The following is a 26565-nucleotide window of genomic DNA, read 5'->3' as shown; positions in this document are numbered from 1 at the left end:
AAGGTTTCGTACTTGCCTGTGCCACAAAACAACTGCTGATGCCTGGGGTTCCTTTGTTAGCAGGCATCAGCTCTCTGGCACAGCAAAAGACAGCCAGCAGTGTGCCAGCTCCTGGAGAGCTCAGCACTGACCACAGGCCTGAGCAGTGACTTGCTGCAAATAACTAGGCTGAGAAACAACATGGGAGCAAATCCACAGCTTCCCATTATCACTTGGCTGCTGTCAAATGGCAAAGCCTGGCCGTGGATGCCCAGGGGCCACAGGGGACTGGGAGCAGCCAAGGAGCTATGAGTCAAACACACGGGATGAAGACAAGCAGCTCCCTGGCCACACGGCAGCAAGACACTCGGTAATGTACGGGGGAACTGCTGAAGGTTCACCTCCTCTGAACAGTCCAGCTCTGGCTGGAGCCATCCCACAAGATGGCAGAGTGTGCCTTGTGCTTCATGTCTCAATACCAAAGTCCTCCCTGTAAAACCCCATGGGCTGTCATTTAGAGGCACAGTCCCAAACCGCCACAAAGAGCAACCACCAAAGAGCACCGAGGCCTTGTGGTGCTGAGGCTCTCCCCATGTCCTGCAGCCTTCAGAGCACATCAAGCATCCTCTAATGGGCAAAAAGAGTCCCAAGAGCCTGGGTCCTTCACACACCTGGTCCCACCTCGGCTGTGCTAAACTCTGGAGCATTATCAGCCAAAGAGGGAGACCTGTGGGCACCTGCATCACACAGAAATGAAACACTCCTCACAGGCCAGTGCACACCTGTGGCACAGACAAAGAAAGGAAAGCCACAGCTCACTGTGCAGATGTGCAGCAGCACCCAGCAACAGCCCTTTTGGGCCAGGAGAACGACTAGCTTTCAGGATAAGATGCCCTGCACCCCCAAATCTGTCTGCTGCAAGCAACTCCTCCAGGAAAACCACTGAGCTCCCTGCTGCATGGAGTAACAGACACGTGGGCAGGCTGACATGATGTTTTGGTGCTCGTCACGGCGCTGGACACAGACACGATGCAGAGAAAGCTCCCGTGGTGTCATGCACTGCCCTTGGGAAGGCGAAATGTAACCGCTGGTTTCTTGTGACCACCAATGCTGTGAGCCACAGACAGGGACGAGGCACTCGTGGACACCAAGATGCGGATGAGCAGATGCGCTGCGCTGGCCGCAGAGGCAGCAGGCAGGTTACCTGGGGAAATCGGGGCTGACGGAGGAGATCTGCCCCTGCAGGGAATCCAGGATGTTGCTCTGCGAATAGAGCTGCAGGGGAGAATTGAACTGCACGTGCAGCACCTTCAGTCCTGGCACCTCCACCTCCACGGGGCTTTTGGGGCAGACCTGGGCCGCGTGCTTCAACTGCTCCGGCCCCACGCGGACCTGGCTGGAGGGGCTGTGCCTGCGCTGCTGCTCCATGCCGGGCGACTGCAGGGGGTTATAGACGGTGGCGAAGGGAGCCTGCTGCGCGCTCGTCGGCGATGGGCGGCTGCAGGCACGGGTGCCCACGTGGGATGGGCAGTGCGAGTTGTGTTTGTTTGAGGTGTTTGTTTTTTATGTGGTGGAATCGAGCGAAAGTGGCAGAGGAGGAAGAAAGGGAAAGAAGGAAGTAGTTAAAGAAGAGCTAAACCAAATACACCAAGTGACATAAACAGAACACCACCTGTTGCTTGTGCCGGAGGGATACACCACTGAATACATCACTTTACATTAAAAGCTTCTAGCTGACGCTGGGACACCAGTCTCACACTCCAGGTGTGTCCACACACAAAGCAAAACGCAGTCACACCACTTGCAGCCACTCCACTTACAGAAGCAATGAAGACGGCAGCATGGGTGAGCACGAATCCATGGTCCCACTATCTAGGCATGACACTTTCACTTCTGCCCTACCCAAAGCTGGCCTGGGCATCCCACTGAGCAGCAATATCAAGTCCAATACCAAAATGGCCATGCTCAGTGCTATGGCTTTGTCCTGCCCTCCCCATCTGCTCTGAGACCAAACCCTACAATTTATTAGCCTCACTGACAAATTAATTGTCAAATAGTCTTGGCTTCCAGGGAGCACTCTCAACTGGAGGGGACTCTAGGCTAGTCCAGAGGTGGAATTTGACTGCCAAGTGGTCCCAGCAGGTTAACACAAAGCCAGATTTCCCTTGTCCCTGCTCTGCCTTGACTCAGCTCTTGAATGAGGCCACTGAGGTCTACCAGAAGGAAATGAGGAGTGAATACCCATTACCCTGTCCACCAGCTGCAGCACCATTGCTCTGCCCAGAAAAGCCCATGCTGCTAGCTGGGCAAGAAACTGGTTTCAGCCAAGAAAACTTTCCATGCTTGTATTAAACAACGCTTTGTACCCTGCAAAAGCAGTGTCTCAAGTTACTTTTGTCTCCTTAGTCACAAGTGAGAAATTTAGTCAAATATCTCCAAAAGCTTGGTCTTGCAGCTTTTGTTTTAGAAGTAGCCAAAGTCTTCCAGGCAGCTGGGTACTGCTATACAGAGACTTGGGGCAGTTCAGCAACACAGCCAGAAAGATTTCAGAAAGCTTCTGGCTTCTGGTTTATAGCTTCTATTAAAGAAAGAAAAAAAAAAAAAAAAAGGAACCTTGGACCTCTGGGAAAAAGCCCTGGTCTTGGCAAAGCTCAGGTGCAACCACAAACCTTTCAAGGTTGGGACCATTTTCAGTCCCATACATAAAATCACTCATACAGGTATAAAAGCTTAAGCTACTTTTAAAACTGGTGTGACAAACTGAGTTTGATAATAAAAATAGAAAGATCCGAGCCTGTCTGTGAACGCTGGGCCAGCCGGGAGCCGGGACGGACGGACGTGCTTCCTGCGCTAGCCGTACCCTTCCTGCCCCGCACTGCCCACACAGCCAAAACAAGACGCCGAGTGTACAAAGCGCTTATAACAAGCTGTCAGGCACCTGTTCAGACCAGAGGGCTGGTATGTCATGCTGAACGCACGCGGAAACTGCGTCGGTCTCTGCTAAACAAAGAAAGACAAGAGCGTTAATTTCATTCCCGCACTGCACGAAACGCTCCCTGCTCCTCTGAGCCCTGCCCCTGGGTGCCACGTCTTGCTGCCTCTGTCCTGAAAGAGAGCTTTTTGGATTAAACTGGGACCCTGCCAGCGAGCCTCCCCCAGGCCGGGCAGGGAGGGAGAGGTGAGGGCAATACTTACGGCTTGCTAGGCTCGGGGGCCCCGGGAGATGTCTTTGACTCCACGGCATTGTTGAAGGTCTGGATGTTTTCTGAGGAGTAGAGGCCCGCCGGGCTGTTGTACTGAGCAGTGATCACTTTGGGGGCAGAAGCCGTGGCAGCAGTGAAGGGGACCGCGCTCCGGTTGTGTGCGCTTCCTATGTGCCTTATTTCCTGCATGCAAAGGAGCAAAGGCACAAATCAGAGGTGCTCAGGCGTGCGGGTGGGACGTGGCGGGCAGCATGGTGCGAGCAGCTGCTGCAAGGCACGTGGTGTCACCTGAGGCTCACACCACCCCAGACCAGACCACCAAAGCTGGTGAGGGTCCTCCAGACATCAGCAGGGTCCCCGTCCCCCTCCTGGTTAGTCAACATACCCTTCCTTGGGCTGGCACTTAGGAGGTTTTGGAGGTGATGCACCGGGAAAGAAAGAGCTCAGAAATATGGCCAGAGCAATTAGCTCCAGCTGCCACACGCCTGGGAGCTCTGCAAACCACAGACCCACCTTCTCACACAAGACTACAGATTGTAAGTATTCTTTGCAATTTCTGGAAGCAGGAATTCTATGGGAAAGTGGAGATGAGGGGCAGAAGGAGGAACACTCTTCAGTGGCAGCCCAAAAGAAGGGATTTGTCATGGCTACAAATACTCTGGAGTATGTCTGTGCCTTCATTGGAGACAGGAGTTCACAGCTGTCTTTCATGAACAACTTTGTTCTCTCTGGACAAGAAATTGCCACGGTAAAGGTGGGAAGATGATTCATGTTAAACAAAGCATTGTCCAGAGGCAGTGACAGCTAAATGCCTTGACAAGACCAGAGACTTCTTTAGTACCAGAAATCACCCAGATGTTCTGGGTTTACAGCAAACCAGAGGCTTCCAGAGGCATTAGTGGATACTTTAGTGGCCAAATCCAAGTTAAATTAGACGTGACACAAGACTCTTCCAAATCGCTAACAAAAAGGGGAAATTTTGTAACCCCAGCTCTAGTTCAGAGTCTGGGAATTGCAGCCCTGGGGCAGAGCTAAGGACAGCCGGGGCTTGTTCCTCCTTGACCAAAGCAAGGTGAGCTTAATGGGGCCTCAAGAGAGGAGGCAGAAGAAAGTTCACAGAGGAAGCTGAAATAGCCAGGGCAAACAGATGGCACCAAAATGTGCATTTTGAAATGTTCCAGCCAGAGGCTGGGAATGGCTTCGTTACAGGGCTAACGCCCAATGGCACAGGATGAAACAGGGCCCTTCTCAGCATGCTGGGCTCCCAGCTCCCAGCCCTAATTACCACAACCGGTTTCCCTCCCACTCCGTATACACACTGCCTTCGACAGCCATGATGTGATCCTTCGCTGCCCTTTGAACGTCTCACGGCACTTATTTGATAGAGCTATAGTTACAGAATAAACACTCGTTAGAAACAAGTATGACTAAATTCCCCTACAGATTTTCCTTTAAATCACTTATATGCCCCCAGATTTCCTTCTGCAGCTGGCTTGCCTTCCCAAACTTACAGCTGGGAGTCATCGTGCTCCATGGCACACATCAGGTGCAGCACAGGACCCCTTACAGAAGAGGAGCTTAGGTCCAAACTCACTCATGAGTCACAAACCATTTGAAATCAGTAGGGCAGCTCGAGAAGTTCAGGTGTGGGGTGGCAGGACTGCTCTCCCACGGCTTTTTGGCCAACACAAATGGAAGTCAGCCACAAAACTTTCCCACACACCGAAGGAAGAAAGACCCTGGAGTAATTAGCTAATCTCTCTTTGTTACAATCTCATTCAAAGCACATAACAGGGCTCATAAAAATAGTCTTTCCCATGGCAGAAACTGTGGATATTAGCAAAAAATAATCATTACTTCAGCATGTAAATCACACCATGGGGAAAAGTATCAGTGCTCTTTTATCAGCATTAAGCGCACATGTTAGAACTCTATTCAGAGGCCGCAAGCCGGAGAGGGGATATGCTGTGTGTATGAGCAGCTGGTTTAATGAAAGACAGAGGCAGGAGTTTTAGGACAAAGGGGTTATACTTTTAGGTCACATAGGCTCAAAGTTTAAATCATGTCACAATCTGTATTATGGAAACATTTAACTACTAACCAAGAATTACAGAAAGGGAAGTCATTTAGGGTATTTTTTTTTTAAAAAGATCTGGTTTCCTAAGGAAGTAAGGCATCTCAATTACATGCTTTGTATGCATGTGGGCGTGTTTCCACCCCACCAAGGACTTCTGAATCTGTCAGCCAAGCCCAGATCACTGTGACAGAGTGACATAGGCCTCAAGGATGGTTAAGCTCCTACAAGCTTTGAGAGAATAGGCAGCCAGATGGAGAAAAGAGACTGCAATCATGTAAGTGCCTTGACTCCATGAACTGCAAGTTGTGCTTGGGCACAGAAGCCACACTGGGGATTTTGGCCCACTTGTGGCCCCCTGTTGTGTAATGGCAACCAAGTCCATAAATGAAGCTTCCAGAAGTGTCATCTGTAGCAGCACTCATGGCTAAGGTCCACAGGAGACTTTAAGGCAGTTTAAAGTAGCTTAAATAGAGATAGCTGGGCTGAAGGTGGTGTCTGAAGATTAGGTTAGAAAAATCCCATCTCAGGAAGAATGTAAGTCTGTAACCTGAGAGCCTACAGACAATATCACAAGAGCAATAACATTATAAAGGGCGTTTGGATAATCCAAATTCTCCAGTGCTTCCTGTTGTGCTGTGCTGCTTTTTCTGCTTGAGCTGTGGAAGGAATTTGCAAAGAACAAGTGCTTTCATGTACCAAAACCAAGATGAAAAGATAACTTCTTCTCACTGTCAAATATATTTACATAGTGATTTGCCAGACTTGCCAACCAGGCCCTGTGTTGGGCATTAGTTTTGTGAAAGCCCCAGCTCCTGAGATCATTTGTTTATGTGAGGATCTCTGATTTAACACTGGAAAAAAAAAATCAGAAATGTGGCACTCCCAAGCACCTGACCACCAGCAGGCAAGCAAAAAAATGTTAGCACAAAACCACCAGGATGCTGTGTGTACTTGCGTTGGGGCAGTGCCAGATTTAGGCAGTTGAAATGTTTGGGGTCTGCAGCATCTCTGCAGCTGCAGATCTCCCAGAACCAACCCAAGAGGGGGAAAGAGGCATCATGTGCAGCATCCCCAGCGGGAGCACGGCCTGCAAGAGCACAGCAAGCGATGCTCTGCTTGCGGAGGCAAGCCAGCAGCCAGACACACGGAAATGCAGGGCTTGACCCGCTCTTTCTTTCTCCATAGCACAGAGGAGTGTGGCCAATACTTTCCTGAACTGTGTCTTCATGGAGGTGGAGGGTGGCAGAACAGGGTAAAACCTACCAGCAACTGCACAGACATCTCTGTCAGCACGCTTCTGAATTTAGAGCAGTCCCGTCTTGCTTTCCTTTCAAAATGACGTGGGCTTTCAGAGAGAAAAGAAGCCACACAACCAACAAGGTTCGTAGGACCCTGGTTCTAGTTCATATGCACAGGTCTCCTGCCGGATGGGATTTTGGGGCAGCCTATTCCGGGCAGGGAGCCACCAGCCACTTCGGTGCCAGCTGCGGGGACGGGGACAACATCCCTGTGCCGGGGCAGGAAGCGGCTCAGCATTTCCTACCGCGCCGGCGTCATGGGGAATTATCTGGGAGAACAATGGCCCCTTCCTCCTGCTCGCGCCAGGCCACGCTCGGGGACGCCCGAGCCTGTGAAATCCCCTCGGCTGTGCCTGCTCTGGTGGCACGGCTGGCTGCTTCCCCTGCCACTCATCTCGGATGCTGAATCATGACTGAAGGCCACTTGAGGCACTGTCTGAAGCTCCAGGTCATAGTGTCAGTGGAGCTCAAGGGACTCGCTCTGATTTTACAGTACAAATTGGGAAAAAAAAAAAAGCACCCAGCAAGTTCAGCAACAGCAGCCCTGCAGGCCCCAGAGCAGCGCAGCGAGCCGGCCAAGCCGTCGACCTCACCGGGCTGCAGAAACGGAGGCTCGGGGCAGACGATGCCAGCGCGTGCGCCTCGAGAGCCACGCCAAGAGGAAACACGATTAAACGTTTCTCAGTCCAACTGTTTACTCAGCTCGAAGAAAATGGGCCCCTGACCAAACCTCAGCAAAGGAGAGCACTCCAGTCATGTTCTGGGTGGGGAAGGAGAGCAGCGACCGGCAGCCAAACTGCCCAGCCCCGTCCTTGCCCTCACAATGCCGTGCAGGGAGCGAAAGCTGCATCGTGCCCATGGAGCACATCAGCCAAACACAGCAACACCTCTGCAGAGGACATCTTCACGGCAAGCTCCAGCTGATGCTGCATCCCACCAGCTGCAGCTGCAAGGAGGAATGCCTTCATTTTCACCTCTCCCTCTGTTATTGTTTGGGGTTTTTTCAGCTATGGAAAAAATCTTCTGCAATGCTTTGAAATCTGATTAGAAATTAGGAAGGGTCTGGGGCTTTGTTATTGTAGGGGGGTAAAACAACAAGGCTGGCTTCCCACATCCTCTCCCTCCGAGTCCCCAAAGCATTCCACATCCATGCGGTAACGCCTTTTAACCGAAAACAGCGGGTCACCATACTTTGTTACTTTATATACCTATTGCTTCATACATTGCCCACGCATGCAAGGCCTTATCAAAGGCCAGGCCAGCCACACACCCAGTTTCTATAGCCCCAGCCTTCTCTGTATCCAAGGAGATAAAATACACAAGGCGGAAACAATGACATCACTCGGCAAGGACAGCGATGGGGACGGGGACAGGGACAGGGCAGGCACTCTCTCAAGAAGCCTCGGGAGGACAGAAGCAGCTGTCTGTTCCTGCCATCCCACAAGTACCATGATTCACCTCCAGAACTCCCCTGGCTACATGTCTGGATGTTATTTCTCTCTTTTTTTTTTTTTAAAGAGCATTCTTGAGTTTAAAAGCCCGTATCTTTCGTGGTTAAAAAGAGGTGGTATCAAACCGAGAGCTTTCAGCTTTTTTTGGAGACAGTCCTGGTGTTGACCACCCTCAAAACTGGTTTCTCTCGGCTCACTTCCTACATGAGCTCACCCAGAGCAAACAGAGACCTCGGCCCCATTGACCTCAGTGTCATACAAACACAGGAAAAAGACAAATCTTCTCCCAGAGAGTCCGAATCTGGCACAGCCTGAGGGATAACAAGTTTTATGGTTCATTTTACCAACAGGCAACACAGCCACGCACAGCAGCCCATGGCTCTGGAGCTTAATGCCCAGGCCAGGTTACCAGAGTGTGGCAGTTCCAAGTTATCCTCATCTCTGGCCAGTGCCACGAAAACTGGCCACTAATCACCTTAGTCACCAGAATAAGTTGTTCTCCCTCATTACAATTTTTTTCATTTAAATTTTTATCAAAAAAAGTTAAGCAGAAGGGACAGGCAGACATTATTTTAATCTTTCCCACCACGGTGAGGAAAAGCTCTTGATGGGAAAATGACACTGAGTGATCGCCCTCATGATGTGGGTGAGAAGTGCAAGTGAAATAATTGAGTAAATATACGAAGAAGTCTCGTCATTTCCTTCCCCTGATGTAGCCATAGCCACATCCAAAACAAAGCTTGTTCAGCCCCTGAGCCATCACGACTGACAGGCTGCTGCACCTTTTGATGAAATGTGATTTTGTCATCACTCTTGCCTCGGTTTAAATTAATTTAGAAAGATAAAGATAATGGTAATGAAACAATAATAAGGCTGTAGCTCTTTCATTTGCAAAGATCAGCACAGACAATGAAGTCAGTCTTAGGATTCAGGACTTAGGGGAATGCATGGGAGGTTGTGGAATGTCTTTTTTTTTTTTTTTTTTTTTTTTTTCCAAAGGCCCTTAGAAGCATCTTGAAGTTGCATTCCAAGTAAGGGAAAATACTTCCACAGACAGACGCAGCATTTCACCAAGTATCAGCCTCTAACAGGACTACAGCAGTAAACAAAAAGCCTATTTCAAATAGTAAAACGTGTGGAAACAGAGATCTTAATGTCTATTTAGTCATAGAGTTCTTGACAAAAAAAAAATAATAATTTCTTTTGTAAGATCATTTGCAAAGACTTAAGTTATTTAACTGCACAAATAAAATGGGAACAGGAAAAAAAGGTGGACAAATACTGTGAGAAGTTTCAGTTTAGATGGTGAATTTTAGGAGCAACATCAAAGAGAACCTCATTTTAAGAAAGTGTGGAACTTATTTGAATAATTGCAGCCTAATCTCTTCAGCAAAGGCTTTAAAACCTTTTTTTTTTTTTTTTTTTTTTTGAGTCTTCAGTAACTCTATTTACATATATGATGATGTTTCTGCATGCAAAGGGCTGTGTGCGAAAACTATGAGAAACATCTTCAGAGGACCCTGGATCAGGCCATAAATGAACTACTTGGACTCAGTGTGTCTTATTTTCTTTGGTAAGTGAATTAATAAGTGCTCTGTATAAGGCAGCTGCCAAGGAAAGCACATGGGTTGTTTTCACTGGCGAGGCAGCTAGAAAAAAAACTAAACAGCTCAGACAGCACTGCCTTCGAAGAGTCAGCTCCACTCACAACTTCTAACAGCTCTGTTGGGAAATGAGATCGGCACCTTTGTGGGGAAATTCCTACCAGTTTGCCATGCTGGTATACAGGCACAGCACCTTCTGCACGCTGCTGCTGCTTTGCAGCAAGCTTGGCTGAGGGCTCTGGGCATGCTGCAAAGATGCAGCCCCAGAGAAATGCGGCCAAGGGCTCACCACGGATCTGGCAGAAGTCAGCACGCTGCGCTGACATCATGCTGCGAGCAGACAGCCCTCGCCACTAATTCTTCCCTGCTGCACTCAGCTACTGAAAAAGGAAATGGGTGTACATTAAAAAAAACAAAAGAGCACACCTTAACATTTGGTGGTGTTCATGCCACTTTCCCTCGGCACAGCAGACTAAGATGTTGAGGCACTGTGGAGCAGGAAGGGTAAATGGCAGCTTGTGGTTTGGAGACATGAGCCGAACAGCTCACACTGCTAAATTCCTCTGCTCCAGTCCACGCCCACGTGAAGGAAAGCCCCAAGCTCCACGCACCAGCAAGAATCACTCACATAGGCCACCACAGATGACTTAATTGGCTTTGTTTTCAAAATAAAGGGAAAAAAGGCAAGAGTTCTATGGGAGCTTGACACCAGGTTTGAGCTTGACACCAGGGTTGCTTTTACACCGGGAAATACATGTAAATCTCTCCTAGCATCAACCATAACAAGGGCTTAGAGCCTAATTTTCAGGCGACAGGTGGCTCCTAGTGCCAGACTAAAACAGGGGTCCCTGCTTAGACACAAGGTTTGTAACAGGAATCTTGCTACAGTCAGTTTCTCTCCAAATTCTCTGCTGAGGTCAGTTAAGGGTGGGTATCACAGATGCAGTCATGTCACACTTGCAAGCTGGCAGCATCAGGGTATCTACACAGCAGCCAGAACCAGAGCCAGGGATAGGGCTAAGGCTAGGGTTTAACAGGAATGCACCCTGCAGCCAGGGCTATTGATGAATCCTGTGCCGTCTGATCTTTGCGATGCCATTTACTCGGACTTTAGGAAGCAAAGCATGACTTGCAAGCCAAAGACAAGAGTTAAGATTAGTTCCTCACACCCTTGTTTCTTCCAGAGTTGCAGCAGGCTCCCCCAGGCAGTCAAGGGCTGACTCATACGCAGCCAGCACTCTGAAGTGCCCCCGAGGACAGCTGACTAAAGAACTATTGATTAGGGTTAAACATGCCAGAGCAAATGAGTTAAAGTAAGAGGCGATATCAGGGGATTAAAATAGCCTGTGTGTAATGTTTGACCAGTGGCAGATGTCTGTCCAGTGACCTAGGCTGGACTGAGGGAAAAGGGGGGTGGTGGTGGTGCGGTGGCTGATGGCAGGGGGGCTGCAGCAGCAGGTGCCTTGCAGCAGGTAACTCAGCTTCGTGAGCCAAGTTAAGTTCCTCCTGGCATGTATAGTGCCCCATGTTTAATTCCAGGGTGGGAGAAAGGGTGAACATTTAGCTAAATTCTGGTTAATGCCTGGGTTAGAGTCTTGGTCTCCAGGGTGAGGTCTCCTGCTGAATCCTCTGCTGCTCAGAAGCTCCCTCCAAGCTGGGGGGGTCTAAGCAGGGAAATCCACTGCCTCCCCCAGTACTCAGGGTCCCATCCAGTCCCGCACCATGGTAAGGACCTGCACAAAGCTGTAGGAGAGGATGCTTTTACAGGGCTTTTTCTCACTTAGTTCTGCTGAGCACATTGAAATGAACACAGGTCCTTATCAGGTTGGTGGCCTAGTTTTAGATTTTTGGGCTACAGCCTTTATCTCTGTTCAGATCCAGGCATCAGGTGATTTCTACATCTAGTTCTTCCTGATTTCTGCCAACATCGATCCAAGGATCACTCAGGAGAAGCAGGGCTGCAGTACATATACATACTGAAAGCCACTGAAGGCTCTCACTTTGATTTCTACAGGTCGAGGTGAAGTTTCTGCTTCAGCTGACAACAGGCACAGACACTGTGGCTGGACTACCTCTTCCTTTGCCCTGTAGCGTTGCTTGAGTTGCACTTCAGAAGCATGAATTTTCTCTGTGTGTTGGAGTTTGGAGTCCTTCAACACTGAGTTCTGGAGAAACTCACTGCTGGTTCTATTCAAAATAGAGTGCTTCAGGGAGATTTAGTGAGCAGTGAAATCATGCCATAAAGCAGCTGCACAGTCAGATTCACCAGCCAACACTGGGTTTTACAAAGCACCAAGACAAATTCTGTTGTGTTCCAAGATGAAGCACCAGCAGGGCACTGAGCTATCTTTGCCTTTTATGAGAGCACTAGATGAGGTTATTTTCAAAGGCTGTGGGTTATCCACCTTTCCCAAAACACGCTGTTTAAACAACAGCCCTCTGCAGCCTTGCAGGGGAGCCTGTTCCGCACTCCTTTGGCAAGAGTTGGTCCCACAGTCTTGAGGTTTGCAGCAGAGCATCTTCGGAGCAGAAGATGCAGAGCAGATCCCAGCTCAACAGTGTCACAGGCAAGTGTCACTGCAGGCCCCAGCCCAACCTAAGTCCAAACAGCTCAGTCTCGCACTGTGCCTTGGCTAAGTCATGAAATACCTGCAGAATGCAGCACCACGCTCTCAAGCCAAGTAACACACAGCAGCTTGGTGTGAAAAGGAGCATGGATCGATCCCAAGCCAAGGTCTGGGCTGGGCATTGCTGCACACATGCTACTTTAGGTTCGGGTCCTTTCCATCCCAAACAGACATATTAGCACTTAATTAATCGCAGAGTCAAACTATTTTTCTCTTTACTCATTTTGCTAGAAAGACTCACAGGGGAAATGTGCTAGGGCCAGAATCCAAGTCATTACCCCAGTGAAATCCAGAGCAATGCCTTTGATTTTAGCACAGCTGTAGATTTCTGCAGTGTAATCTTCCGAGCCTAGCCCAGGCAATGCCCTTGCACAGGTCACTGTTATTACTACGTTTACTTGACAGAGGCAGCAGACCGATGAAGCAAGGCTACCAACAGTTTACAGAACCAATCTCCTAGAAAGGAGTTGCAAGATCTGCCACACAGATAAAAATATAGAAGGCTGGTATATTTCTCTTCCACTTTTTCCAGGGCTAGACTGCTGATAAGAGTCTATTAGGAAGAGGAAAAAAAAGAAAAGCAAAACCAGAAAACATTGCAAATCACCTTACTCTCCTCTCGAGACCTTTCTTATCTATGAAAATCAACAGGCTTCACAACGGTAGTGATGATTTATTGAGCCACACCTCCACAGTGCCTTCTGTGTGCCCTGTGACAGGTGTGAGCATGCACATGGCAGGAGACACCACCTCCAGCCCAAGCAGCTTACCTGCGGCGAGGTATCCGACTAGCTCTGACCATGTCTGTCTGTCTGTCTCTGCAGGTTTCCAAGGGAGGTAAGGGGCACGCGCTGTCCCCAGTGTGACCAGTGGAGTGACACATGCTTGACTCCTTGGAGAATCAGGCCAGAAACTGCTCCAAAGCCAGCCAGGAGTAAGCGGGAATGGGAACATGCAGATACTCTTACTTACCTGGGGCTGGGAGGCCAGATTCATCTTATAAGGATGCGTCTTCCCCTCTTCATTTACAAGTGGTGACCAGACTTTTGATTCTGTCCTGCAACACATGAATTTTCAATAGTTAACCTATTTCCATCACAGAGCAACATTATTGTTATTAAAGGATTTGAAGTTCATCAGCTAAAAACATCTCCCCCAGAATTTTGTATGCAGCACTACCATACTAGAGGGAATCCATACTAGAGCCTCATTCCAGGTACATAATTCGGATGGCTGAGTAATGCTGTAAGAGGTCCTTGGAGCAAGACAGGATCTCAGCAGCGACTGCCCTGGCTCGTCCTTTGGGACTCCACTGGCGACACAACAAGCACGGGCTCCAGCCCAGGCAGTAGAGCTGGGAGTCACCCAACAGCAGAAGCTGGAAATACCCCTGGGATGCAGATCCTTTAACTAAGTGGGACAATTCAAATTACTGCGTGTTTCAGCTTTTATGGGTAGCAGGGAAATGGAACGATTCTTGTCTGTATTGAATACACAGAGAACATTTTGTTCTTGAAGTTGAGCTGCCGGAAATGTTTCTTGGTTTGGGTCTCCAGAATTTCCTTATTTATGTAGTGGTATCCATGCAGAGCAAACAGAAATGTTTGGAAGTTATGAAAAAATGGGTCAAAGTCTGCAATGGGACTAAGAACTGAGACGACATAATGTGTCCAAGGGAAAGTCTGCATAACCTTTGCTGCTCTGTGGTCTGACCCAATTACTCACAGAGGCCTGAAACACAAATCAAGACCTCTGACCAAAGCCAATCACTTCTGCCATCATCATTCTGGAGTTTTGCTATGCCCCACAGAACAGCAGACAAGCAAGCAGTGAGGGAGAATTAAGGATTAAGCTTAGATTTGCTTGAGATATATTATGGGAAACACATGCTACCTAAGTTTCTCGGACCTACAGAGAGCAGCTAGCATCGAGGAGGGACCAAACAGTGCTATTTTTGCAAACTTTTTAATAGTAGGGAACGAGTTGCTGTAGAATTGCTGAATGAAACCTATTGTTCGATGTTACACATTGCACGGTGCAGCAACTAGATAGCTGATAAACTCTTAGGATTAATTTTGAAAGCCATGTCCTGTTTTGACAGCAGATCCCGCAACTTCGTGACTCTGCAACTGCAGATAGATGTTCTTCCCAGATATCTGTGGGGCCAGGGCCAGCTACAGTTTAAGTTCTTAGTTAGCAAAACAGGAATGTTTCCACTGAGAATTAACTGGGCAACTGGAAAGATACTTTAAACAGAAAAGGCTTATAAAACTGACAGGGCTAGAGAAGCAGGGTGTAGAGCTACCCACAATAAATTAATTCTCGTCTACCTCATTTCTCTAAAAGCCCTCCAATGTCAGTACATTTTAAAATAAAATCAAGCAAAAAAGCCTGTGATACACGTGTATACTCCAGACACTTGCTGCATAAATAGTATTTTAATGCTTAACACCCAGAGGGTAGCTCAGTGGGAGGAGGTGGGAGCCACCACTCTTACTCAAGGAAGAAATTTTTTATAGGACGTTTATTTACCTATTAGCTATTGCACTCTGGACTTTACACAGAAGAAGCCTTGACGAAATCCTGCTGTACTGTACCTGCTGTACCTCCTTTCTCAGGAAACTTCACAGACACAGGTCACACCTGATGGTAGGCTTTACACACCATGAGTCAGGCAGAGCAAACCTTTGCCTCTGGGCTATTGCATCCTGTGGGCACAGCTGCAGCACCAATAGCCCACAGCCTACTTCACCCAAATCCTGGCATCTGATGCTCTGGAGAACACATAGACTGACAACTATGGATGTAAGAGCTGCATGGGGTCAACTCTATGACAATCTGATCATTATCTTGCCCCAACAGCTGCTGTTGCTGGATGCACAACACCCCAGGTGAGTGTAAAACAGTCATTCCCACCTTACTTCTAGCCACCAGTGCTTTAAGGGGCCAGAGGAACCAGCAGCTTTACTCAGATGACAGCTATCAAGCATAACAAAGTCACAGACACCTCTCAGATGGTTGCTTTTTGCACTTGAAGACTTGTATTTGCACAGAGGGGAGCAGCCCATTGAGCAGAGCAAAGCCTTACTCTTTGGAAATGCTTGCAGATCACATGTGACTGGGTTTTCACCTCTTCTGGAAATACAGGGGACACAGCAAAGCATATGGAAATCAAATACCCTGCCAGCCAGGCTGCAAGCAAGTGGACGCTGGCTGGAGATAAAAGAGCAGTTCAGAAAGCATTAAACACTTCAGCTGATTTCTAGTATGAGGTAGCCCTGGTGCCAATTCTCACTAGTATTTTCCAGGCAGTACTTTCTCTTGCAGCAGGTTAACATTACCAGATTTCAGAAGCACCGAAAAGCCTTTTTTAGACTGTGGATTTAATCTCAGAGCAGGCCTGTGTATGAGCACAGAGCAGAAACCTCCCTTCAGGTCCCTGGGTGCTTGCTCTCGTCCCATTGCCCTGGCTCGGTGCATTGGAGGTGGCAGAGCGCGTTGGTCTCCAGCTTTTGGGAGGCACCTTGGGTTAGTTACCACAGCCAAATTTGGGTTTCTGACCAGATTTTTCTCCCTTTTTTAATAGCGAGGCAAAAAGCCCCAGTTTGATTCCCAGCCTGCTGCCATTCCAGTCTGTCACTGGATATAAATGGAAGCAGCAAGGTCACTCCAGGCTTTACTTTCAATTCAGCTTAAAAGTTATCCAAACAGAAAGGTTAAATAGCCGGCACGGTTGTCCCTCTAAGGCCAGGAGGACAAAGCTTCCCTTAGTCTTTACAACAGCTGTCACAGAGCCCCTCACTTGCTCTCTCAACACCCATTTATGGCCCCAGCAAAGAGGAGGCAGCTTTGCTGTGGATGCCCTGCCTGGAGGGGCCAGTACAGTACGTGTCCTGTCCCACCACACCACCCGTGGAGCTGTGATCCCAGCTCTTGGCCACGGTCTCCTGCCTATGCTCCTGCCATCCGCGTCTGCATTTGTACTGAAGCATGGCAGGAAAAAGAGGACAAGCACCCAAACACTCACCTATGTCCCATTTCTGACCCAGAACTTGATTTCTGTAAGGCTGGGAAGTACAGGTACGAGACATGAGTCGGGTGGATTGGTTAGACGTCATATCTCTGTCATATCTGCATGTGCTTGTATCGTTTATGTGAAGCTGGAATCAGCTGTTGGAGTGGCTAGCTCAAATCCAAATTTATTTTATAACATGGTTTCTCCTCTAAATTCCAGCAAAAGGGACGCCAACAGAGAGTGACATTTGAACAGTGAAAAGAGAAGACAAAAACATGACAGTCAAACAAGCCCAGGGACAACTGCCAGACAAATTAATAGTGGGCATGCAAATAGACAAACTTCATCGTGTTTGCAGTTTACACTTCTGTGCTGTTTCCTCACCACAGGACAGTGAGCAACCAAGGCAGGGCCAGGGAGTGAGCCATGCATTTGCTGTTCCATCCAGGCAGAAAACAAGACCCAAGATTAGAAAATTTGTCTGAGGTTAGCTTGGATGGGAAGGTACTGGTAGGAAGGAGAGGAAGGAAACTGCATGCAAGTCAAGGCAAGAATGTGGAGAGGTATTTGTGAAATACAACATTTTTCAAGAAGCTTGGCTCGAACACGGTATAATATAAACATCACAAGAGGCTACATTTTGCTATCAATGGGGTTTGCGTGCAGGGCTGGGCCATAGCTTCAAGGGAAATTTCAGTGCTGGAAAATGAGGGTCTAATTCTGTAGCCAGGAACTGCGTAAGTAACTTCTGCAGGGCAGAGGCACATTTACATTCCCGTTTCAAACACGGGAATGGACACAACTAATTTACCCAAGTAGCAACTAAACCCCTAAATACTGAAAAGTTTCTTGCACATCAGAAGGTTTGACGGCTGAAAAACAAGGAAAGGATTAGGCAATTCCTCTTTCAACAGCCCCCAGGGTTTTAGGCAGGCATTTTAACAGCTTTAGTGACTAACTACAGGAGCTTTCAGGCTACCGGGAAGGTACCTGTTTACTCAGCCTGTTAGCTATGGAAGTACGTGCCCTTGGATTTAAACACCAGCAGACTCTTTTAGCAAGCCCTCCATTAATGGACAAATTCGCTTTGGCAAGCGAAACCGTCTCGAACAGCAATGCTAGTCACAATTTCCTTGAGACAAGAGGTCCCGAATTAATTTCTTATTTCACTTCATACTGCCACTAAAAGCAAAAGGGCAACTCTGGCTTCAGTAGCAGCACCAGAGGAGCACCACGAGCCCTTTCATCGCAGCATGGAGGAGGACAAGGCACACCTGGCTGCTCACACTGCTCTTCCACCAGCCAGCTGCAGCGTTGCCAGCTTTTGCCTTCCCAAAGAGGCTGTAACAACACCTCAAAAGCCAGGCTTGACTTGCCAAAATGCCTTTGAGTGCCCCCATCACTGGTAAAAGCTGCTGGCGGGCACCTGCGAGGGCTGGGGAGCAGCAGGGCGAGCTGTCGGTGTGCATGGCCTTATATAGCTGCTGCACAGCACCGGCCCTTCCCAGGGCCACGAGCATTATTAGCAAGATGACAGAGCTGGAAAACTCTTGCTGGCAGGGAAGCAAAAAGCAAGCCTAAATGAGTCAACAAACTCTGCAGACTTCCCAGAAAGCAACCTCGAGCCTATTGTGGCTTTGTGCAGCCACAGCCGAGCACAGGGGACAAGCAGAGTGAGGATGGGGAGCTTCCTGCAGCGGGGGTGCAGCCATGCCTACCGAGTAAAGCCCAGATGGCATTTTCTCTCTCTCCCCTGCCCTTCACTCCTTCTCCATAAGCATCTACACACGATCCTTTTTGACAATGCACTTAACATCTGCTGTTAGGACATCTGACTTCTCTGATCTGAGCAGTTTTCAAAGAAAAAAATGCATAGCTTCATTCCTTGGCATCACTCTTAGCAGAGTAACAGACTGTTTTGCAAACAAAGAAAAGGTGTATCAATATATCATATGCTGGCAGCGGAGGTGCAGAAGAGCAGCTGGATATTTGAAGAAAAGGACAGCAGGAGCAGAAAAAGAGATTACATTTGCAATCCCTTTTCACAAATATTCCTCTCCTGTTACCACCCCAACCTGCCTCCAGACACAAAAGAAGGGCAGGCTCGCTGTAGGAATATTTCTTTTTTGTTCACCAAACATAAATAAACAGTTTACCTTTGAGTTGCTCATGGCTGCATATGAGCACAGATCCATTACACACTTGGTGACATGGGCAAAAAGCCTTTTCTTTTAGAGATTACTTTCACCTGTACTGCAACTGGAATGAGCATTTGTCTGCTCTTATCCATCTGTAGCTACCGCCATAGAGCTGGGTGCCAAATTCCTCGTGAGCATTACCAGTGACATGGGTGATGTTGGACCTTTTGGATATCAGGTGAGTTTTGTTTTTAAGCCTTCCTGTCTTGAGACCTCTCTCAACAAAGTGAGTTTATTTCCCCAAATTCATTAAGCTTCCAAAGCAAGCTGACAGCATTCTCCAGGCTGCTGGACATGTCGCTGCTTACCTCTGTCAAAGGAAAATCAGTGGTGCACTTGGGAGGGTGGCAGCCAAGGGCAACACTTTGCTTGACCCTATACTGTCAGTGCTGAGGTACACACAGTCACTGGAAAAAAAAATAAAAAAAAAAAAGAGGTCTTCCCAAAGATTTAAGATCCCAAACTTCCTTTTTTCTGCAAAGCCAAGAGGCTCACAACCCTGCCTGTGAAATTTCTTGCTTTAGCAACTGGGTGGTTCTGAATTAACTGAAGTGCAAAGTCTGCTGTAGGTTGGTCTTTCTATGTGTACCAAAGAAAACCACCATGCAGAGCTTGACCGCACACTGATGAAGAAAATAATGGAAATTTTACCTCCATTTTTTGTGAACTATGATTCTAAGAGGACTCTCTAGCCTGAAATAAAAAGCAAAACGAAGGAACAAACAGGCTGAGAAGAGAGCAGAGATCTGCTGGAGATGCAAAGTCCAGCAGGAATTTGGTGTGTGTGCCAACATTGTAAAACAACTGCTTCCAAGGCAGAAGGCAGACCTTTCCAGTTCTGTTCACATGTCAGGCAGCAAAGCACCTGGCAGTGCCACTTAGAGAGGCACATTCAGAGAAAACAATTTGTGGCTGGTTCTAAATCCTAGGAAATAAACAGATTTTCACCAATAAATTTGCCCCTTTGGGTGAAAAAAGCAGACCAGGCATGTTTTCTTCTGCTAGAAATTCAATCCATTTTTAACAGTGACATGTGTTAGACTAGATTTCCTGCCTACAATCTGATCTGAAATATTTTTGGACTGCTACCATCGTTAAGGAAAATACCGAAACAGGAAACATTGGAATGCTGTTGATATTTGCAATCAAGTACACAGTGCAAACAGCATTTCCTTTACCAGAAGTGTTTAAGTCCTTTTGGTTCTCTGCATTTACATTTCTCTTAAATAATCATTAGTGCAGCCAAAGATAAGGACATTTTAACCACTCAGCTACCATTAAAAGCAAAGAGGGTTGCATAGATGCTGAGTGCACATAAGGTTTGTTTAGGCCTGGGGAAGAGGCACAAGAACAGGACAAGCATAGCCCCATACTTCCCCAAAATGCTCCCAGCCTTCAGGTCTTTGCAGCTTAGGGGCTTTCTGCAGCAGAGATACTACTGTGGTACATACTAGCCTTTACAGGTTTTATTTGCATGAATTCATCCCATCTCCTCTTGAACACTTGCATTTTCAGCATTCACAAGGTATGTCCTCATTGTCACAGTGGTAATATCCCTTTGTGGAAATAAAATTCCCAATGTAAGCTCCAACCCGTGTCTGTAAAATCCCTCTTGGCCCGTCTCTGCTGCCACCCCAAATGCAGATCTGACAGCATTTTGCACACCTGGCTCTCAAAGAAATCATTTAAAATTAATCAGCTATCAAATTAATAATCAATAAAGGTTTCTTCTTTCACAAGACATCTCTATGATGATGAGTAAAATGAAGGACTGGAAAATTTCTCTCTCCAGAAACCCGGCACAGCTGGGCACACCGGCAGCACCAGCTGCAGTGCCGCCCAGCCCGTGGAGCTGCTGCCGTCAGACCTGGAGCCCTGGCCAGCACGGCTGCTTGGCACAAGGGACCAACTAACAAGCCACGACTGCAGAGCATGGAGACCTGACCCAGGAGCTGGCAGTGTTGAAGCACAAGTGATATCCTTTTGTTTTCATACACAACTACCTACAAAGCCAGGTGGACAAAGAGATGCAGTTACAGGGGCCCAGAAGGGGACAGCTCAGAGCTTGGGATAAAATATCCTCAACAGAGAACAACCAGGAAGGACAGCATGATGCACATGTCTGTCTTTTGGCATTAAAGCAGAGCTTTCTCCTCTGAGAAAGCATCCTGTAGTATCATATTCCTGATAGAAACACATCTCTAGCAGCTATCAAATCTCCAAACAAGTAAGCGATTCCCTAAGCAGAATTTTAGTCCCAAAAAATGAGGAGGACCAAAGACTTAAAGTTCCCTGGAACTACCTGAAATGGATTTCATACCAAGTAATGGGCAGAAATATCAAACCCTGGGGTGGATGAGTAGTTAGATCACTGCTTTTTTCACATCCTTGCAGTCTTTACACTCTCCTTGGCCATTTTGTCATTGGTACTTGCTGGTCAGTAAAGCAGCAGGGTCTACCACACTCTTCATGCTTCCACATTTAAAGACAGTCTTGAGTTTTAACTCAAAGCTCCTGCGTGGCTTTACACAGCTGCACAGAAATCTCCCTCTGGGCAGCTTCCACATCCAAGGCTGAAAAAACACGCATTGAGTGGCTATAAAGCTAATGACTTGATAATGAACATTTGCAAACACATTTTCCAGACTCATGACTGGTAAGAGTGAGCTTGCCCACAGGCTCTCCCTCTTCCTCTCCCCTCTCCCCTCTCCCATCCAGAACCAGGCAGCACTGGCTTGCTAAGATCTAGAAGCCGGATATTTGGGGGCAGACAAGAAGCACTCCCCCACAGGAACACTACAGGCTGCCAAGCTAGGGGCGAGCATGAGAAATGCTGGGGCTAACACGCTGCTGTAATGCTCACCACCCATTCACACTGCCTTCCTCTGCTCGGGTCTTCCCTCTGTGAACTCCCTCGATGAATTGTCAGGCTTGTTTTGGCCAAGGCCCATCACTTCTTCCTGAACTGGGAAATGCCTGCTGAACTGCTGCCCCTGTGCAAGCTACAGAAAGAGTTCCCTTATCACAGGAGAGCCGCAGCAACTGAGCTACCGTGTCACTTAGGGCATGCTTTTGTGCTTCCCCTGCCTTGAAGCTGGTACCTGTGGCTGCAATTCGGGTAAATCCCCTGCACCCCTGAAATGCCAGGCCCCAGTACTTTTAAGAAGCTGGATCAAGAGACTCCAAAATGCTCAATCTTTCTGAATCTGTGAGTGGCAAAACCTAGATAACTAATAGCTTGGACAGCACACAGCCATGTATTTTAACTGCTAAATTCATGCAACAGGAAGAAAGGTCATCTCTGGTCACACCTCCTCTGCTATGAGTGAAGTTTTTGTGAGACCTATCTTGGAGTTCTTGCTGTCAGGAGCCACAGAGCAGGCTGACAGACTCTGCCACAAATTATCAGCCGATTTCTCACAGGGAAATTTGTTTTCATAAGGTCAAAGTGCAGCAAATGCAAGCAGCACTAGGATTAAAGGCTGAAATGCAGTTCCCCCTTGCCATTCAGTGCCTGGCCAGACAAAGCACTAAGAGGTCAAATTAAACAAACCAGCCAGGGAGGTCAAACCAAAACACAGCTACTGTCCACTCCACCTCCCTCCTTGTCCCTGTCCCCAGTCTCACCAGGCGACCTACCTGCTGACCGTCAGGGTTAGCTCGTCTGCGCAGCCCTTGATTTTGTTCTGCGCCTCGAGGTGCGTCATGTTATCTGTGTTCACGCCATCAATGGCTATGATCTGGTCGCCTATACACAAGTTGGCTGTTGCAGCTTTGCTACCTGGAGTCACCTGCGAGAAGACAAAATGAGTGAATGGACTGTCCAGAGAGCCACTTTCCAAGAGACATCTGAAAAGCAGCTGCAGCACTCAGGGCTTCTCTTGATGGTACCTGGAAGCAAGGAGGTAAAAACTAATGAAAGCAAATCTCAGCAGAAATCTATATGGATACAGGTCTTTTAGAAAACCAACTCTATTAAAATTGGGATCAGGATTCTGTTTTGGCACCCACAGATAGAGATTTAGCAGGCAAGAGACAGGTAAATGGCAAAAAATTTTATTTTCATTTGAAGCAACTGGCTTTGTAATAGAGAGTAACAACAGAGGAAGCAACTCTGTTCTTTGCTGGACAGAGAAGTGCTCTCCAAAGCAGAGGGTGCTGAGAAAAGCAAGGTAGCCCAAGCCTCTAAGGAAAGAGATGCCAGAAAAGAGAGAGAGAATTTGAGTCAATGCTAATCATAAACACCTTCATCTGCATCACAATCTCGTTTGGTTCCTTCCTTGGGAAAAAGGTTTGGGCACAAGATTTTGGATTGCATCTTTAGTAAGCTGGTTCAGCCCAGGGGCAGGTGGAGCAGACTCACTGACTACAGTGCGATCAATTCCAAAGCAGTGCTTGATCTAACAAGCAGAAGGGGAGGCAGAAAGGCATCACAAACCTCATCTTTAAAGCACAATCTGACAGTACTATCTGAAAAATTGGCAGCATGATCCCCAGCCTCCCAGTCTGACCTCACCTTGATACATTCTGCCATATTGCACCTCCCTTTCCTCTTCATGCTTGTTTTGCTTCCCAGATATACTATGGCACTGCTAAAGAGCTGCTGTGCTCTGCCTGAGAAATGAGGGATGGGAAGGAGCTCAGGGTAATCTGCTGAGATCCCAGACAGAAGACATGATGCAGCAATGCCACTGGTATAGTACTCCTTGTGAAAAAAAAAGATCCCCGCTAAAACTTGGCATTTTCAAGCTAGTCAAGTGAAGAGCTCATTCACTTTTCTCTATTTCTGCTAAAGAGGTGTCCTCTTAACAACCAAGACCTCTTTGGGGAAAAATTATTGCCAGGGTTGAAGGTGAAGAACGTCACATTTGCTGGTGGCTTTGCAGTTGCTATGTAAGATTTTGTGCAGTGTTAATGACTTTGTGGGAGGGGCATCATGATTAATGTGGGCTTTCATCAATTATTTAACAGGCAGAGGAAATGAGAAGGGTGGACTGCTTCCACCCTTCTCCAACTAAAACATGCCTTGCAGCTGGGACACACCTCATTTATGAGTCCGTTGCAACTGGTATTCTTTCTACACATTCGTGCTAGGTTTCAGCATGCTGGAAAGCAGCTGAGCAAACCCAGCAGGACTGTCAGGCATAAATAAACACTGTTCAGAAGATTTAGAGTGCTCCTAAGGTGGGACAGGATGGCAAACCATTCCCCCTAGGGAAATGTTCTCTTCCTAGAGGTGTCACCCATTATCTGCAATCACTGCTTTCCCTGGGCCAAAAATGAGGCTATTCAGCACATCCCCTCACAGCTGCAGTGGGATATTTTCCCTAACCAGAAGGAAGATGACAAGATGCTTTTTTTTTTTTTTTCCACCTCTCTGCTAAGTCATTAATTTATGGAAAAGGGAAGGACACAGATGCGTATCACGGATGTCCAACTTGGCTAAGGTGCTCAACATTAACCCCAGGACCTTCGGAGGGGTCAACAAACAGTGCCTGTCTACCTGCTCCCCGCTTGTAATGCTGTAAGCAGACTGTGAACAGAGGAAGTGCTAACGGAAAGCCCAGACAAGGCACCAGGTGGACAGAGAAAATCTGTGGCCACCAGTCCCATGGGATTTGGGAGCTGCTGCTTGAGAAGCTGTGAGACAGATCCCTGAAGACACCATTACAGCAGAGGGAGCTTGCAGGAGACACATTGTGGGTCCTGCTCTTGTCGCTGGGCTTTTACCTAGTCCCTTCTCAGTGCCTTTATTTCCTCCACTGTCCGAGACAGGAGAGGGGCACATTACTCAACCCCATGAAGAGCGCTGAGCTCAGCACACAATTACCGTGATTCATTTTCAATCAGACAAGGCTACGAAGTGGTCAAGAATAACGCTGGATTAACACCACCACTGGCACGCTGCTGAAGGCTCAGCCATATAGCTTGTATTTAAAGACCGACAGCCTATGCAGCATTTGGCAGGCTGCTGGAAACGATCCTGGACCACAAGGAGCAGCTGAGCTGGACACTGATACTGAATCCTCCTGGAGAAACCCCAAAAACCACCAGAATGAAAGAGTGGCACCCGCAGAAACACCTCAGTGCTTTGCCTGGGCTTGCGGTTCCTCTTCTGTGTCCACTTCAGAGGAATTTGAAATTTGAGTGCTGATCTCCATCAGATAAGAGCTGGTGATTACACCCATTAGGTACCCTGCAAACCTCTCCCCTAAGGGGAAGCCACAAGGATGCACAGTAATGAAGAAGATAAGCAAACTTGCCAAAAGGAAACTTGCTTAAACACCCAGCTCCAGTTCTTGAAATAACTTGCCCTGAAATGTAACCTTCCACAAACCATTTCCCTGCAACATCCAGCTCATGCTCTCTGCCAGGACTGCTCACAGCAAACGTGCCTACACAAGAGCTCAGCACCGCAGGGAACCCATCCCCCAGCCTTTTAGCATGATTAATAACTACTAATGATGCTCCCTCCCCCCTTGCAGCATGGTCTGTTCTCATCTCAGTGCTGCTTTTGAGAGGTGCTCACCTGCCAGTTAGCGTCAAGATAGCAGAAAGCTAGCAGTTATTAAACAAGGACCTTTTTCTGCCTTTGTGTGGTGTCCCTCCCTGGGCCGTGGCAGTGTGGCAGGCAGGGTGCTCAGAGCACTGGCAGCTACTGACCAGCTTGCACAACCCAACAAGGACTCCAAAAATGAACAGCCTACAGGCTCACAAGCTGCACAAGGGCATCCATGCTGCACTGCCTGACCCTGCTTTGCTCCTCTCAGACCACCTAAAGCTCTGCACCAGCCTCTCCTCCTTCTCCCTTCTCGACCGACATCAGAGCAGCAGCCTGGGAGAATGGAGGGGATGGTGGCACAGCCACCTCACACACCATGGGATGCAGCTGCACCTCTGTGTGGGAGGGCGAGGAGGGCTGAAAGATGCTGCGAGGAGCAAAACCTGTAAGCACGACTGCACAAGTTACATCTTGTACAAAGGCTGAGCCTCCTGCCTCCTTCAAAACTGCTCCCAGCTGGCTTCCGCACTGGGTCCGGCAGCCTCTGGCAGAGGGGACGTGCCGCACCACAGGCCCTCAGGACACTACATGGGATGAATAAAGCTCTGCACATCCTGTAACATCATGCCCTGAGGCTTCCTTTGGAAGCAAGCCATGCCCTACCTCCCGGTGCTTGCTCAAGTGCAATTGTGTAAGACTTTGCCATTAGGTCATTCCACTGTTGAGCAGACAATAATGCTAAGACACGCTGGCAGTACTGTGTGATATTGTACCTGAAATAGGTCCCAGAGCTCAACTGTTTTTTAGGTGTTGCCCATGGAAACATCAACGATGCTGGCTGGCTGGTGTAGGTATATGGCTTGGATCCATCCATGCAAGCGAAGCTGTCTTGTGTCAAGCAGTTGCCACAAGAAATGCCAGTTGTGACATGGGAACAGGCCCAGCTTGCAGGGGCAGTCCTCCAGCAACTGGGCCAGGAGCAACTTCACCCTCCAAAGACCCACCTCTGGAGGTGGGGAGGGTGTGCGGCTGGAGATGTGACAGGCAAGATCTTCCTGTCCAACGTAACCTGGGCTACTACTGCAATAATCCAGTCACTTACAACCAGACCATCCAACCAGGCCCCTGACACCAGCTCCGTAAAACTAAGAAGCAGCTCAGACTCATTTGCCAGAGTACAGAAGAAGCCCCATCATCCATGGGCTTGATTATGACATTTATACTGAAGTAATGAATGTATGCTTGGACCCCTCCTTTTGAAGTGGTCCCTCAGATTCAGGGTTGGTATGGCTGGGAAAAAAAAATACCCTCTTTTGTCATACTATAAAGTGAGGTTTTGTGTCCATGGGCACCACCTGGCCCCACTCTGCCTTCCCAGTGCACATGCTTTGGGCTCCACCTTGCCAACACCACGGGGATTTTGCAAAGTCTACGTTTCAGACTCCCAGGTGGTTTTCCTGCTGTCACTCCCTTGCACTGGGGGCCAGGCAGCCAGCAAAGGTCTGGGCTGTGACATGTTAATCCCTCAGCTAGTATCTTTGGGAAAGAGCATTTGCACTAGGAGAGAAAATGCTTTGATTTAGCAGAGGGAATGAGACGTATTTGGCTGCT

The 26565-nt window shown here is 48.1% G+C and overlaps 1 protein-coding gene across 4 annotated transcripts in view; it reads right to left on the bottom strand.

The window, feature by feature from the left end:
* PDLIM1 (PDZ and LIM domain 1) overlaps window positions 1–26565 on the bottom strand; it is a 40239-nt gene that overhangs the window by 7905 nt on the left and 5769 nt on the right. For 2 of the 4 annotated variants that reach the window (XM_068689601.1, XM_068689599.1), the window contains exons 2-5: window positions 22092–22243; window positions 13212–13296; window positions 2918–2979; window positions 1184–1477 (exon numbers count right to left, since the gene is read on the bottom strand). In XM_068689601.1, coding sequence (XP_068545702.1) covers window positions 1184–1477; window positions 2918–2979; window positions 13212–13296; window positions 22092–22243 — 593 coding nt within the window. Of the gene's footprint in view, window positions 1–1183; window positions 1478–2917; window positions 2980–3174; window positions 3366–13211; window positions 13297–22091; window positions 22244–26565 lie in introns of all 4 variants that reach the window. The other 2 variants (XM_068689602.1, XM_068689600.1) reach the window with 2 other exon arrangements.

This window comes from Anas acuta, chromosome 7, assembly GCF_963932015.1.
Source record: "Anas acuta chromosome 7, bAnaAcu1.1, whole genome shotgun sequence".
NCBI lineage: Eukaryota > Metazoa > Chordata > Aves > Anseriformes > Anatidae > Anas > Anas acuta.
Note: the sequence above shows the minus strand (reverse complement) of the source record. Positions and strands in the feature narration are given on the sequence as shown.